Source organism: Hemiscyllium ocellatum, chromosome 17 (genome assembly GCF_020745735.1).
Source record: "Hemiscyllium ocellatum isolate sHemOce1 chromosome 17, sHemOce1.pat.X.cur, whole genome shotgun sequence".
NCBI lineage: Eukaryota > Metazoa > Chordata > Chondrichthyes > Orectolobiformes > Hemiscylliidae > Hemiscyllium > Hemiscyllium ocellatum.
In genome coordinates this window covers 70036904-70053214 of record NC_083417.1, presented here as the reverse complement: position 1 = coordinate 70053214, position 16311 = coordinate 70036904, and the positions used below count along the sequence as shown (strand labels likewise).

The 16311-nt window shown below is 46.5% G+C and overlaps 1 protein-coding gene across 1 annotated transcript in view; it reads left to right on the top strand.

Moving 5' to 3' along the window:
• Window positions 1-16311, top strand: part of calb2a (calbindin 2a) — a 193952-nt gene that overhangs the window by 166886 nt on the left and 10755 nt on the right. Inside the window, exon 9 of the mRNA XM_060838297.1 lies at window positions 5469-5508. Coding sequence (XP_060694280.1) covers window positions 5469-5508 — 40 coding nt within the window. The remainder of the gene's footprint in view (window positions 1-5468; window positions 5509-16311) is intronic.

Genomic DNA, 16311 nt, shown 5'->3' with positions numbered 1-16311 from the left:
GTCCCTGTACACATCCATCCACCACGACAAAGGCGTCCAAGCCCTCTGTTTCTTCCTCTCACGCTGACACAACCATCCTTCTGGCTGAACTGGTCCTCACCTTAAACAAATTGTCCTTCCAATCCTCCCACGTCCTCCAAACCAAAGGGGTAGCCATGGGCACCTGCACGGGCCCTAGCTATGCCTGCCTGTTTGTCAGGCACGTGGAACTGTCCATCTTCCGCAGTTACACTGGCACCATTCCTCAGCTCTTTCTCCGCTACATTGATGACTGTATCGGCGCTACCTCGTGCTCCCTCAAGGAGGTTGAATAGTTCATCAACTTCACCAACATCTTTCACCCTGATCTCAAATTCCCCTGGACCATCTCGGGGACATCTCCTTCCTCTTCCTGGACCCCTCCGTCTCCATCTCTAGCAACTGACTAACCACAGGCATCTGCTACAAACCCAGCAACTCCCACAGCTACCTGGACTACACCTCCTCCCACCCTGCCTCCTGTAAAAATGCCATCCCTTCTTCCCAACTCCTCTGCCTCTGCCGCATCTGTTTCCAGGATCACCAATTCTACCACAGAACATCCCAGATGGCCTCCATCTTCAAAGACCGCAATTTCCCCTCCCACGCAGTCGATGATGCCCTCCAATGCATCTGCTCCACCCCACTAACCTCCGCACACATCACATCATCCCCCCCATTTTTGCCACCTACAAACAGACCCCACTACCAGAGATATATTTCTCTCCCCACCTCTCTCTGCATTCTACAGAGACCATTCCCCCCCTGAGTCTCTCATCAGATCCACCAAACCCCCACCCCACTCCCCCCACCACCACCAACTCACCCTGCATGCCCGTCGCCTTCCCTTGCCACCTGTGCAAAACCTGTGCCCACACCACTCCCCCCTCATCCCAAAAAACCCTTCCATATCCAGCAGAAATTTACCTGTACCTCCACAAATGTCATCTACTGTATCTGTTACACCCGATGTGGTCTCCTCTACATCAGGGAGACAGGATGCCATCTTGCGGATCGTTTCAGTGAACATCTCTGGGACACCCGCACCAACCAACCCCACTGCCCCATGCCCGAACACTTCAACTCCCTCTCCCACTCTGCCAAGGACATGCAAGTCCTGGGCCTCCTCCGTCGCCAAACCCTAACCACCCAATGCCTGGAGGAAGAATGTCTCATATTGGGACCCTCCAACCACATGGGCTCAATGTGGATTTCACCAATTTCCTCATTTCCCCTCCCCCCACCTTATCCTAATCCAAGCTTCCAATACAGCACCGCCCTCTTGACCACCGTCTTTCCCACCTATTCACTCCACCCTCCACTCCGACCTATCACCTTCTCCCCCACCTTCACCTACCTCTCGCATTCTCAGCTATCTTCCCCTCTAACCCCACCCCCCTCCCATTTATCTCTCAGACGCCCCCCCCCCCCCTCCTCGGCCCACAAGCCTCATTCCTGATGAAGGGCCTGTGCCTGAAACGTCGACGCTCCTGCTCCTCGGATGCTGCCTGACCGACCAGCTGTGCTTTTCCAGCACCACACTCTCAATTCTGATCTTACATTGGCCTCAATTCCACTTTCTTGCCCGCCCTCCATAACCCTTCAACCCATTACACCTGATCCATGTGCCTGTCTCCTCCTCAGGTTTACCCAGCAGGATGGGGTAGGGAATCCGACAGGTTCACAACCCTTTGAGAGAAGTGACTTTCCCACATCTCTGTTTTAAATCTGCTACCCCTTGTCTGAAAAATTTGACCTCTCCTTCTACATTGCCCCCCCATGAGAAAACATCCTTTCTGTGTCTCCGTTCAATCCTCTTTCGCATTTTATACAGCTCAATGAGATCGCCTCCCATTCTACTAAAGTCCAGAGCGTATAGTCTGAACTCCTTCTATAGCAATGCAGAAGAAGCCCAGTACTGCCTCCACGTTTTTATGTCACTTCAAAAGTCGAAGGTTCCCACCTCAACAATCCTCCCAGGCAGTGTACATCAGACACCCAAAGCGTTTTCCTCCAATCCCCTGTAAGGCTCCTGCCTTTCGCTTTCCAGTTACTGAGCCTTCGACTAAGAGGAACAGCTGCTTACCATCCACCCTGTCCATCCTCCTCAATCTTATACACCTCCACCAGGTCCTCTCTCAGCCTTCTCTGCTCTCGAGAAAATAGCATGAGTGTTTTTTTTTCGAATCAACCTGTTTCCACACCTCTGGAGGAGGCTGGGACTTGAACCCGGGCCTCCTGACCCAGGGGTAGGGATACTATCACTACAGCACAAGACGGTCAGCAACACAAGCCCATCCCGCCTCTCTTCGTAGCTAAAGTGCCCAGGGAACACCCTGGTGAGTCTCCTCTGCATCCCTTCCAGTGCAGTCACGTCCTTCCTATATGAGACCAGAACTGCACACAGTACTCCCACTGCGACCTGACCAAAATCCTGTTCAGCTCCAATATATAGCTCTGCTCTTATAATCTGTGCCACCACTGATGAAGGCAAGCATCCTGTGTATGTTCCTAACTCCCTTACTAACCTGGCCAGCTACAATCGGGGATCTGTGGACAAACACGCCAACATCCCTCCGTTCCTTTGAGCTTCCTAGTGTCCTGCTGTTCACTGAGTACTCCATCTCATTCCTTCTTCCAAAGTGCATCACCTCACCTTGATCAGGGTTCAATCCATTTGCCACTGATCTGTCCGTCAGACCAATCCTTTATACCCTTTCCCTCATCACTTCCGCCTCATTACCAACCATCTGGACAATCTATGTGTCATCCGGAAATTTATTTCCCATTGCCCCCCCCATGCGTTCTCATCTACGTCATTTATAAAAATCACAAACAATAAAGAGATTCAACACTAATCCCTGAGCTACACCCTGGGCTCCAGGCTCACCAGCAGCCTTACATCTCCCATCACTAATTCAATTTTGGATCCATCTTGCCAAGTTACTCTGGACCCCGTGAGCAGTTTCCCAAGTGGAACCTTGTTATATAAACTACATTAACTGCCCTACTCTCAATCAATGACTTGGTCACCTCCTTGAAAAATGCCGGGTTAATTGTCATGCCATCCCTCTGACAAATCTCTGCTGACTATCTGTTATTAAACCTCGCTTCTCTAAACGGGAGTTAATTTTCGCACTCGCTACTTTCTCCCTCCCACTGACGTGAGACTCACTGATCTATCATTCCCAGGTCTACCCCGACCACTTGACTTGCAAAGTGAAGCCACATTAGCTGTCCTCCAGTCCTCTGGCGCCTCCCTGTAGCCAGAGATGATTTCAAAATTTGAGTCAAGGCTCCTGTAATAACCTCCCTCATCCCCCACAGCAGCCTGGGATACAACTCATCCGTACATGGGGATCTGTCCGCTTATAAATCCACCAAAACTGACAATATCTGCCCATTTCTTCCACCAATCTGCTCAAGAACGTCACAGCCCATGTTCTGGAATTCTGTACTTGCACCCTCCACTTCCCAAATAAAGACAGCTGTGAATTAAGACATACCCCTCATCTCTGAAAGTAATGGTTAGATTAGACTAGATTGCCTACAGTGTGGAAACAGGCCCTTCGGCCCAACCAGTCCACACTGACCCATTTCCCTCTGACTAATGCACCTAACACTATGGGCAATTTAGAATGATCAATTCACCTGACCTGCAGGTCTTTGGACTGTGGGAGGGAACCAGAGCATACCGACACCGACACAGGGAGAATGTACAAACTACACACAGACAGTTGTCCGAAGCTTGGATTGAACTTGGGACCCTGGTGCTGTGAGGCAGCAGTGCTAACCACTGAGCCACCGTGCTGCCCAAATCTAGTGAACCAAGTGATTCCATTCAGTTATGGTCAACTGTGCATTACAGATTAGGTTCAGATCGTCCAAGCTCAGTTGACATAGAACCCTTCAGAGAAAGAGAAGCCATTAAGCTGGAACTGAACCAGGATCTTGTTACTTGTGGAAGGTTATGATGAATACACATTTTTATTCCAGGAGGCAGCAGGATAAACTGGGAGGATTTGTGAGCTGAATGCCTTGAGTCTGTTGCCTTCTCCTGGTATTCACCATAAAAGATGGGCAGTTATTAAACCAAACCCTTCCATTTGGCAATGTAGGGTTTTCTTCATTCCACACACCACTTTCAGTCACTTCATATGCCACATCAAGCCAGATTCATGTCCATAGCACCATGTCACCATCTTTGATTTGACTTAGAAATGTCACATGTACCAAGATACAATGAAAAGTATTGTTTTGCGGCAAATCACACCTTACGTACATCAGGGCAATCGAACAGAGTGCAGCATAATGTTTTACAGCTACAGAGAAGGTGCAGAGAAAGATCATCTTTAATATATGAGAGATTTGTTCAAATATCTGATAAGAAGCTGTTCTTGAATCTGTTGCTCACTACTGTAGTGCTTCAGTCTGAATCAGCAAAGAACCCTGAGGTAGCACCTTAGTCTGGACCTGGTTTTAAATACTCGTGAGTTTTATGAATCTCAGTGTTTGTCATTTTGCTGCCAATGCAATCTACATCTACATCCTGCCTCACCATGTGTATGTTTACAATGAGTATGCCAGGCATATCATCAGGTATAGTGAAGATATGAGAGTAAACTCCCCAAAGATATTGGTCAATCCTTGTACATGTGTTTGGCTCATTTCATTGTTTGTTCAATGACGTTTTCAGCCACGGTTCAGTGAGGGCACTACTAGCCCGGAATCAGAAAGTCACATTCCAGAGATTTGAGCACATAACTTAGCCAGACAATCCAGAGCAATGTTAGTGGAATGCTACATTGTTGAAAAAGCCATCTTTTGGATGAGGCATTAAATCAAGGACTTATCCCTTCTCAAGCAAAAGTAAAATCTCTCATTGGGCAGAAAAAATAAGAGAACCCATCTCTAGTGTACTGCAAATATTTATCCTTCCAGCAGCATTACCAGACCAGTTATCTGGTAAGTATTCACATTGCTATTTATGGGAACTAGCTGTGTTCAGAATGGCTGCCGTATTTTCCACATCGTAACAGCAACTGTATTTCTATTCATACTTCATTGATACTAAAGCACGTTGGGATACCTGATGCTATATAGAGTCATAGAGATGTACAGCATGGAAACAGACCCTTCAGTCCAACCTGTCCATGCCGACCAGATATCCAAACCCAATCTAGTCCCACCTGCCAGCACCCAACCCATATCCCTCCAAACCCTTACTGAGTCCAGAACTAGAGGGCGTAGGTTTAGGGTGAGAGGGGAAAGACATAAAGGGACCTACGAGGCAACCTTTTCACACAGAGGGTGGTGCGTGTATGGAATGAGCTGAATTGCATGCTTTCATTCTTTTAAATTTGCAAATGTATTTATTTAATATGTAGAAAGTGATTGGGTCACTGCTGAGCTTCTGTAACACTTTGTTTTTTTTTCTTAACTTTCTTTAGTTTATTACCTGTTCAGGAAAACTTTTTGCTGAGGTTTCAGGTGAGTGTGTTTGCGCTGTTCTCTCCCGTTTCATGCTGGCTCGGCGTATAGTTCCAAGGATGCTGGTTACCACCTGGTACTTCAGCCAAGTGCCCGACCTTAATGTGTGAGCCTGAACCCTAATTGCCTGTTCGACATTTGTGGGGCATCGTAACAAATGCTGACCCTATCGACTTTCCCAGGGTCCAATGCACGTGCATTTTTCAACACTAGATGGTGCTCAGGAGCAGCAAGGCCTGCTGATTTCTATCTTCTCCAGCCCAACGGTATCTCTACTAAACTCAAACCCGAGATGTCATTTATTAGCTTACATCTTGGGGATTTATACAATTCGGCTGAAACAACATGCTATATTTCTTCAAAGAGCATTACAAGGTGATCTCCCGATTCCCTGAAATGGGCAAAAATTGGTCATATCTCCTGCCCCATCACAGTGCCCGAAATCCTTGTGTACTGTTGCTATGAAGTGCTCACACAACTTGAAAGATTATATCTGAAACAATTTGAAAGAAAACTATCCATGCTCATTCTGTACAAGGCCCTTGAACTTGTCAGGTTTTCAATTATTTGGTGTACCACTCCCTGCAACTCCTACTCAATGTCCTATCCACACCCCCACCAAGGCTACCCTGGCCCAATAGACTAACTTTGTGACTGTGATTATGATGTCTTGTCTTTGTGGACCTTGACATAACCGAGATGTTAACCATTCAGTTACCTTCTCTTATAGCCTGCCTTTGTATTTCCTTCATACTTTATGATAAGTATGTCCAAAGTTCGCTGGTACGTCTCCCGGAATAAATTCCCCTTCTGTACCAAAAATCCATCCCTCGGTTCCCTTCTCATTCCTCACCCTCATTCAATGTCTCAGCACAGCTCAGTTTCCAAAGGTACCCGGCTTTGCTCTCATCTCCATTTTGTCTGAGCTGTCTGGCCACCTGTTTAAAATCAAATCATGGATCATCCAGAATCTCCTCCAGCTTAATATTGGTAAGATGGAAGCCATCCTGTTTGGATTCCACCATTTCAGTCTGTCTCCTAGCCATCGTCCCACCTCAGCTTCTCGAGAGGGTGAAGCTATCAGGGAGTAACTTTGGTGTTGTGTTTGTTACGGAGCTTCAAAGTCCATATTCTACTTGCACCTCCATGGCATCACCTACCTTCAGCCAAGCCATGCTTTCATTTCCTCTGTGCTCAGCTTCTTAACTTGACTTCCACAATTGCAAGGAGAAAGTGAGGACTGCAGATGCTGGAGATCAGAGCTGAAAATGTGTTGCTGGAAAAGCGCAGCAGGTCAGGCAGCATCCAAGGAGGAGGAGATTCAACGTTTCGGGCATTCCTGAAGAAGGGCTTATACCCGAAATGTCGAATCTCCTGCTCCTTGGATGCTGCCTGACCTGCTGCGCTTTTCCAACAACACATTTTCAGCTTCCATAATTGCAACCCGACCACCTGAATCCTGTCATGTCTCATACATTGAACACCCCTGCTATCCTGACTGGATTTCAATGACTTTATCTTTATTTCTACATCCTTCCTTATGTCTTCAGTGCACCTCCCCCCCCAGCGCTGTATCCCAATCATTGGCTCGTCAACCCTTCTACTCCACTGTCACTCATCACACCTCTGCATCTCTGTCAAACCTTTTGCAACCCATTCTTCCAAGTCACTGTTCAGGATCAGTACCACTTCATGATGCTTTGGTATGCTAAAGAAACCAATCCAGTGGGTTAGCTGTTGGTGTCCATCAGTGGAAGCAGACTGTTTAACACTGTATGTCGTCTCTTGTCTGTTCAATGTCTCTGCTACATTCAATATTTTTTAACCAGTTTTCTTTGTTTTACGTTCATCCAGAAAAGAATATCAGTGCTGGAAATTGAAATTCTCCACATTTCAGCATGGGAAAATGCAGACTAAAGCTCTCCACCAGCTGCCCACCAATGGTACCCTAGCTGCACTCAGAACAGGGTCTCCTCATGGGACCAACGGTACACATCCAGTTCTTACCAACCGATGCCTTTCAAGTTGGCAATCAAACCCATATCCTAGCAGTTTTATCTTGTGGATTTTGGAACATGTTGAACACTATAAGTTCACCTACCGTGGAATACTCCCAACCCATTAGTTTGAGCTGCATTTAATCCAGGTCAAATAGGCGAAAGACCAGTCTCTGAGTCCAAACTGTTACTTTCCAAAGTTCCCTTGATTCAAGAGCTATTCCATCAGACTGGAAAATTGAATGAGTCTCTCCATTAATTAAAGAAGGTGATCAAAGGAAATGAGGGAATTCTAAAGCTGTTAGCCTGACGTCTACTGCACGGACTTGTCAGAACCAGTACTTGAGGACTGAATGACCTAACACCTTAAAATGTTTCCGAAGAGAGAGAGAAAGAGAGAATCAGTGTGGATTTGTGAAGGGTAGGTTGTGCCTGACAAATCTATTTGAATTTATTGAAGAGGTAACTAAAGATGTTGTTAAACTTCAAAAGGGTGCAGAAAGGATCAACGAGGATGTTTCCAGGGTTGGAAGGTTTGAGCTACAGCAAGGAACTAAATAGGTTGGGGCTGTTTCCCTGGAGCATTGGACGCTGAGAGGTGACCCAGAGGTTTATAAAATCATGGATAGCGTGAATAGACAAGGTCTTTTTCCCAGGTTAGAGGAATCTAAAACTAGAACGTTTAGGTTTAAGGGGAGAGAAGAAAGATTTCTTCTCTAAATGCCACCTTTTTCACTCAGAGGATGGTGCGTGTGTGGAATGAGCTGCCAGAGGAACTGGTGGAGGCTGATACGATTACAACATTTAAAAGGCATCTGGATGCATACATAAGTAGGAAGGATTTAGAGGAATATGGGCCAAATGCTAGCAATTGGAACTAGATAAATTTAGGATACCTGTTTGACATGGTTGAGTTGGACCGGAGTCCATTTCCGTGCTGTACAACTCTATGATTCTCTGGCTCTAAAGCAGTAGTTAGGAAAATTCCCATGGATGTTACACAGATGAACTTCCGGAAAGTATTTGAGTTCCTTGTAAGAGACCGCTAACCAAAGTTGAAAGTCATGAAAGACAAACCGTGTTGATCTGGCTCAGAAATGAGCTGAGTGGAGGGAGCATACGTAACAACAATGGGCAGGTATTCCGCTTGGAAAAATAAAAAGCATAATACTGTGGATGCTGTAAATCTGAAAGAAGCATAGATAATGCTAGAGAAGCTCAGCAAGGCTGGCAGCATCTGTAGAAAAAGAAATAGAGTTAATGTTTTAAGTCCGATATGACCTTTCATCAGAAGTGTCTACTTTCTGTTTGTATTAGTCCAATTGGAAGGATGTCCCTGGCTGTGACCCATATGATCTGTGTTGGGTCTGCAGTATTCACTGCATTTACTATGAACTTGGATGATGGGATATAAAAGCCAATTTGCCAATGACACTAAAATATGTGGTAGAAGCTAAAAATTATTATTGTATAATACAGTTATAGAATCAGTGAATGGGCAAAACTATTACAGGTATTGACAGTTTTAAATTAGATTCCCTACAGTGTGGAAACAGGCCCAATCAGTTCACGCGACCCTCCAAAGAGTAACCCACCCAGACCCATTTCCCTCTGACTAATTGTGTGCAGTTTTGGTCGCCATACTATAGGAAGGATGTGGAAGCTTTAGAACGAGTGCAGAGGATGTTTACCAGGATGTTGCCTGGAATGGTAGAAACATCTTATGAGGAAAGGCTGAGGCACTTGGGGCTGTTCTCATTGGAGAAGAGAAGGTTTAGGGGAGATCTGATAGAAGTGTATAAGATGATTAGGGGTTTAGATAGGGTAGATACTAAGAACCTTTTACCGCTAATGGAGTCAGGTGTTACTAGGGGACATAGCTTTAAATTAAGGGGTGGTAGGTATAGGACAGATGTTAGGGGTAGATTCTTCACACAGCGGGTTGTGAGTTCATGGAATGCCCTGCCCGTATCAGTGGTGAACTCTCCTTCTTTATGGTCATTTAAGCGGGCATTGGATAGGCATTTGGAAGTTATTGGGCTAGTATAGGTTAGGTAGGATTCGGTCGGCGCAACATGGAGGGCCGAAGGGCCTGTACTGAGCTGTATCCTTCTATGTTCTATGTTCTAACGCACCTAACACTATGGACAATTTAGCATGGCCAATTCACCTAACCTGCGCATCTTTGGACGGTGGGAGGAAACCAGAAGATCCAGAGGAAACCCACACAGACACAGGGAGAACATGCAAATCCCACACAGACAGTCACCCAAGTCTGGGATCGAACCTGGGACCCTGGTGCTGTGAGGCAGCAGTGCTAACCACTGAGCCACCGTGCTGCCCGTTGTGAGATCATGCACTTTGGACCATAAAGAGGTTGATTTAGGCCACTTCCTAAATGGTGAAACATTAGAAACGGAGGAGATCGATAACAACTGTGGTGGGCTAGTATGACCTAGGTTCACAGATCAATACAATTTCACAGAGAGGTTCAGAAAATATTCAAAAAGGCTAATGGGCACACCAGGCTATTTACAGTAAGACCAGAAATGAAAGGGGTGGAAGTCCCATTCAGCATATTTCCATTACACCTGGAATATTGTTAACGATTCTGGGCACTACATCTCAGGGAGGGATTACTGGACTTGGGAGTTCCAGATCCACAGGAACGATGTCTGGGCTGGACAGGGATTTACATACGCAGCACAGAATGGCTTGGTAGCAAATCAGCAGTCAGTTCTTCACACGCAAACCTTCCTCCTGAACTTCACAGGATGATAATTCAAACTCTTGTTTCGCCGTCTCTTTTACTATGAGTTGAAATTCAAAACCTTGACAATACTTCCCAAGTTCAAGGTAAAGTAAAAACCAGAGTGGTAAAAAATAGACTGCCAATTCATAGAATCCCTACAGTGTGAAAGTAGGCCATTCAGTCCATCAAATCCACACTAACCCTCTGAAGAGTATCCCAGCCAGATGCACCCCATGCTGTAACCCTGCATTTCCCCCAGCTAACCCACTAGCCTATTCATCCCTAGACATTTGGTTTAGATTAGACTTACAGTGTGGAAACAGGCCCTTCGGCCCAACAAGTCCACACCGACCCGCCGAAGCACAACCCACCCATACCCCTACATTTACCCCTTACCTAACACTATGGGCAATTTAGCTTGGCCAATTCACCTGACCCGCACATCTTTGGACTGTGGGAGGAAACCAGAGCACCCGGAGGAAACCCACGCAGACACGGGGAGAACGTGCAAACTCCACACAGTCAGTCGCCTGAGTCGGGAATTGAACCCGGGTCTACAGGCGCTGTGAGGCAGCAGTGCTAACTGCTGTGCCACCGTGCCGCCCACTAGCAAAGCCAATTCACCTGACCTGCACATTGAGTCAGAGAGATGTACAGAACGGAAACAGACCCTTCAGTCCATCTCGTCCGTACCGACCAGATATCCTAACCTAATCTAGTCCCATTTTCCAGCACTTGGCCCACATCTCTCTAAACCCTCTCTATTCATATCCCCCTCCAAATGCCTCTTAGATGCTGCAATTATACCAGCCTCCACCACTTCCTCTGGCAGCACCTTCCATACACATACCATCCTCTGCATGAAAAAGTTACCCCCTTGGTCCCTTTTATACCTGTCATCCTAAACCTATGCCCCTCTAGTACTGGCCTCCCCCACTCCAGGGAAAAGACTTTGTCTGTTTACCCTATCCATGCCCCATCTCTGGACTGTGGGAAGAAACCAGAGCACTTGGAGGAAGATACTGGAAGAATGTGCCAACTCTGGTGCCACGAGACAGCAGTGCTGACCACTGAGCCACCATGCTGCCCCAGTTCATTACAAGCCAGTTTTGTGCTGCTGATGGTAATCAATTTCATCCCTGTTTTCCTGTCTGGATTAAATTTTACAGAGATTACATAAATTTAGGTGGTATTGCCCGCTAGTTGGAAAGTTAGAGGTCAGTCTGGTTCAAGAAACAATGGAAGGGAGATACAAAACAAGTCTAATTCTTCTAGTTATGGAGTTGAGGAATAGAGAGTGTAGTCTAAACATTATTGCCAGGCCATTCTGAGAAACTCTGTTCATCAAATGACATTTGATGTTTGTGAATTTGAGTCTAAGATTCACACTTTGCTGTCAACGCAAGTAAGGGGTAAGAGCAGTTATATGGAATTATAGATCTCAAATCAGTCACTGAATGGTGATGGCACATACTCAAGAGGCTAGATGGCCCACGGTGTTCCTAAATTAACCTGGGCTCACTGGAGTTATAAGGAGTCATTCAACAAATAATTGAAGAATAGTTACAACGAGTGAGTAGGACCTAGCGTCAGTCACCGGTCTCTCAGTTTTAGGGTCAGATTACAAATGCAACCCAAACAGATGGAACTGCAGGCTCCTCTTCTGTCACTGGGAAGGAGTGAGCACTGCAGAGTCCAAGTTGAAGAGTGTGGTGCTGGAAAAGCACAGCCGTTCAGGCGGCACCCGGGGGACAGGAGAATCGACATTTCGAGCATAAGCTCTTCATCAGCAATGAGAAGGTGTCCCGAGGGGGCTGAGAGATAAACCTGTCCATCATCCTTCCCACCTATCTGCTCTGCCCTCCTCTCTGACCTATCACCTTCACTCCCACCTCCGTCCACTTATTGCATTCCCAGTTACCTCCCCCCCCCCCCTCATTTATCTCTCAGCCCCCTTGGGCCACAAGCCTCATTCCTGATAAAGAGCTTATGCTTGAAACGTTGACTCTCCTGCTCCTCGGATGCTGCCTGACCTGCTGTGCTTTTCCAGCACCACACTCTCCTCTGTCTGCAAACAATCTTAGAGTCACTAGTGTGGAAGCAGACCATTCAGCCCTTCATAGATACACTGACCCTGCCAAGAGCATCCCTCCTAGATCCATGTCCTCACCCTGTCCTGGAACCCTGCATTTCTCATGGCCAAGTCCACCCAAGCTTGTACATCATTGGACAGTGGGAGCAGACACAGGGAGAATGTGTAAACCCCATACAGACACTCGCCCAAGGGTGGAATTGAACCCAGGTCCTTGGCGCTGTGAGGCAGCAGTACATAGAACATAGAAGGATACAGCGCAGTACAGGCCCTTCGGCCCTCGATGTTGCGCCGACCGAGTCCTACCTAACCTATACTAGCCCAATAACTTCCAAATGCCTATCCAATGCCCGCTTAAATGAACATAAAGAAGGAGAGTTCACCACTGATACGGGCAGGGCATTCCATGAACTCACAACCCGCTGTGTGAAGAATCTACCCCTAACATCTGTCCTATACCTACCACCCCTTAATTTAAAGCTATGTCCCCTAGTAACACCTGACTCCATTAGCGGTAAAAGGTTCTTAGTATCTACCCTATCTAAACCCCTAATCATCTTATACACTTCTATCAGATCTCCCCTAAACCTTCTCTTCTCCAATGAGAACAGCCCCAAGTGCCTCAGCCTTTCCTCATACGATCTTCCTACCATTCCAGGCAACATCCTGGTAAACCTCCTCTGCACTCGTTCTAAAGCTTCCACATCCTTCCTATAGTATGGCGACCAAAACTGCACACAATACTCCAGATGAGGCCTCACCAGAGTCTTATACAACTGCAACATGACCTCAGGACTCCGGAACTCAATTCCTCTGCCAATAAAGCCCAGTACACCATATGCCTTCCTCACAGCACTATTTACCTGGGTGGCAACTTTCAGAGATCTGTGTACATAGACACCAAGATCCCTCTGCTCATCCACACTACCAAGTAGCCTACCATTAGCCCAGTAATCCATCATCTTGTTATTCCTACCAAAGTGAACGACTTCGCACTTAGCTACATTGAATTCCATTTGCCACATTTCCGCCCAGCTCTGCAACTTATCTATATCCCGCTGTAACCTACCACTTCCTTCCTCACTATCCACAACTCCACCGACTTTCGTGTCATCCGCAAACTTGCTTACCCAGCTTTCAAGTCCTTCCTCTAGATCATTTATAAAGATAACAAAAAGCAATGGTCCCAAAACAGATCCTTGTGGTACACCGCTAGTAACTGCGCTCCAAGATGAACATAATCCATCAACTACTACCCTCTGTCTCCTTCCAGCCAGCCAATTCCTAATCCAAACCTCTAATGTATCCTCAATGCCATACCTCCGAAGTTTTAGCATTAGCCTACCATGGGGAACCTTATCGAACGCCTTACTAAAATCCATATACACAACATTTACTGCTTTACCCTCATCCACTTCCTTAGTCACCTTCTCGAAGAACTCAATAAGGTTTGTGAGGCACGACCTGCCCTTCACAAAACCATGCTGGCTATCCCTGATCACGTTATTCCTACCCAGATGTTCATAAATCTTATCCCTTACCATTGTACTTGCCATTGTACCGCCCTAAAGGGATAACATGAAATTAATTTGTTAACCCCAGTACCATTTCCAGGCAACCTGACTCAGAACTGATGAAGCAAATGGGAAAATCCCATTGCGGTGCTTTAAGCTTGTTGTGCTCTGCTGGGGACTGGTACAGAGCTTTCGTCTGCATCCACATCTGACCAGGAATCCCTATTGCTGGTCAAATTAAAAAAGTGTTTCATTCTCCAGCACAAACCCGTGCATTTTGGTAAGCACAAAACAGCAATCACAATAAAAAAAATAGCTGTTTCCGGCAAGAAAGAGGGAGCTTTGTGCAGGTAAAGCTCAGTTTTAAATGCGAAAGATTGATGACGTTCTATTTTACTCTCAGGATTGCATAGGACCGAAGGTAAGTGTCAGTGTTAAGGTGATTTTAATTTCACTTTATAACATTCCACCATTAAATAACAGACGTTTCCTCAGTGTTACAGTGTTCATGTGTAGCTAGTTTGTCATTGTCTGTGTTTCACTGTATGTTCCTGTTTACGTATGCTCAGAGAAAGAAAATGATTGACTTTTTACTAAATGGTAAAGCGATTTCTTCAGCTGAAATAAAAGCAAAATTGTGCAGGCACAGTAAATTTGAACTCGAAACAGAAAGCACTGGAAGTATTCAGTGGGTCTGACAGCACTGGTGGAGATGGCGACATTTCCAGGCCAATCAGACTGTCCTCCCACCATTGCTCACTCATGGCGTGGGCCTAGCAACAATCCGAAGCCTGGGGTGGATGTCCTCCCAGCAACAATCTCTCTAAGGTGTTCCGTTTAATACAGCTGCAAGGTGAAGATTGTCTGCCCGCTTCTCGATGCCAGGACTTCTGTTCCAGGGGCCCTTGATCCTGAGGAAGGCCCAATGTTGGCATGCTAAGGCCTGAAGGCATTCCCAGAATTTCCAAAAGGCCTTTGACAAGGTGCCGCAGAGTTGGCTACGAAGTAAGATAACAGCCCCATGGTGTTAGGGGCAAGGGATGGATAAAGGATTGACTGACTGACAGAAGGCAGAGAGTTGAGATAAAAGGGGTCTTTTTCAGGATGGCAGCAGGTGATGAGTGGAGTTTGCCAGTAGTTGGGGCCTCAAATATTCACGTTATACATTAACAATCTGGATGTAGGAACTGAGGGCACTGTTGCTGAGTGTGCAAAAAGAAAGGTAGAGGGATAGGTCGTGTTGAGGACATGGAGAGGCTGCAGAAGGACTTGGACAGTCTAGGAGAGTGGGCGAAGAAGTGGCAGATGGGATACGGCGTGGAAAAGTGTGAAACAATGTATATTTGGAGGAAGAACAGAGGTGTGGACTATTTTCTAAACAGGAAAATGCTTCAGATATCTGAAGCGCAAAGGGACTTGGGAGTTCTCGCGAAGGATTCGCTTCAGGTTGACATTTGGTTCATGGTCCATAAGGTTGACGAGGTTCATTTGGCAGTTAGGAGGGCAAATGCAAGGTTAGCTTTCATTTCAACAGGGCTAGAATACAACTGCAGAGATTTACTGTTGAAGCTGTGCAAGGGTCTGGTCAAACTGCATTTGGAATATTGTGAGCAATGGGCCCTGTATCTCGGAATGATGTTCTGGCCTTGGCAGGGGGCCAGAGCAGGTTTACCAGAATTATCCTGGGGATGAAGGGCTTGTCCTGTGAGGAGCGGTCGAGAGCTCTGAATCTATACCCAATGGAGTTTAGAAGGATATGGGGTGGAGGGATTTGATTGAACCTAACGGAATACTGAGAGGCTCGACACAGTGGATATGAAGAAGATGTTCCCACTAGCAGGACCAAGGCCACAGGCTCATGGTAAATACCCACATGGCAGGTGGTGAAATTTGAATTTGGGAATATCTGGAATCTAATGACCATGGTCGACATGTGACTCTAGACCCGCAGCGATGTATTTGACTTTTAGCTGCCAGCTGACATGGCCTCATGACCAATTGTTGTGTCAACTGCTTAAAAACTCTTCGAAAAAGGCATGCTGCAAGACCAACCACCTGTATTGGCGTAGGCACTGGAAATAAGAGCTATAAATTCAGCCCTCTTAACCCTGCTAAGTCCTTATTATCAATATCTGAGGGCTGCTGCCAAAATTGGGAGGTCTGTCTCATAAGCGAGTCAAGAAACAGCCTGACAGCCATTACTCATGGAGTCATTGTACCTGACAGCATCACCATCAGCATCCCTGTGTGTGTCCTGTCTCATAAGCAAGACAGGCCCAGCTGAAACAGTGGTACAGTGGTTTACAGGTGAGAGAGAATTGCCCTCAGAGCCATCAACATTGACACTGGATTCTGACGTTGAATGGCACTTGAAGGAAGCACTGAGGGCAGTCAGGCTGTAATATGTACTCTGGGTGGAGGGTCTCCAAGAGTGGCTCAGCAGCAGCA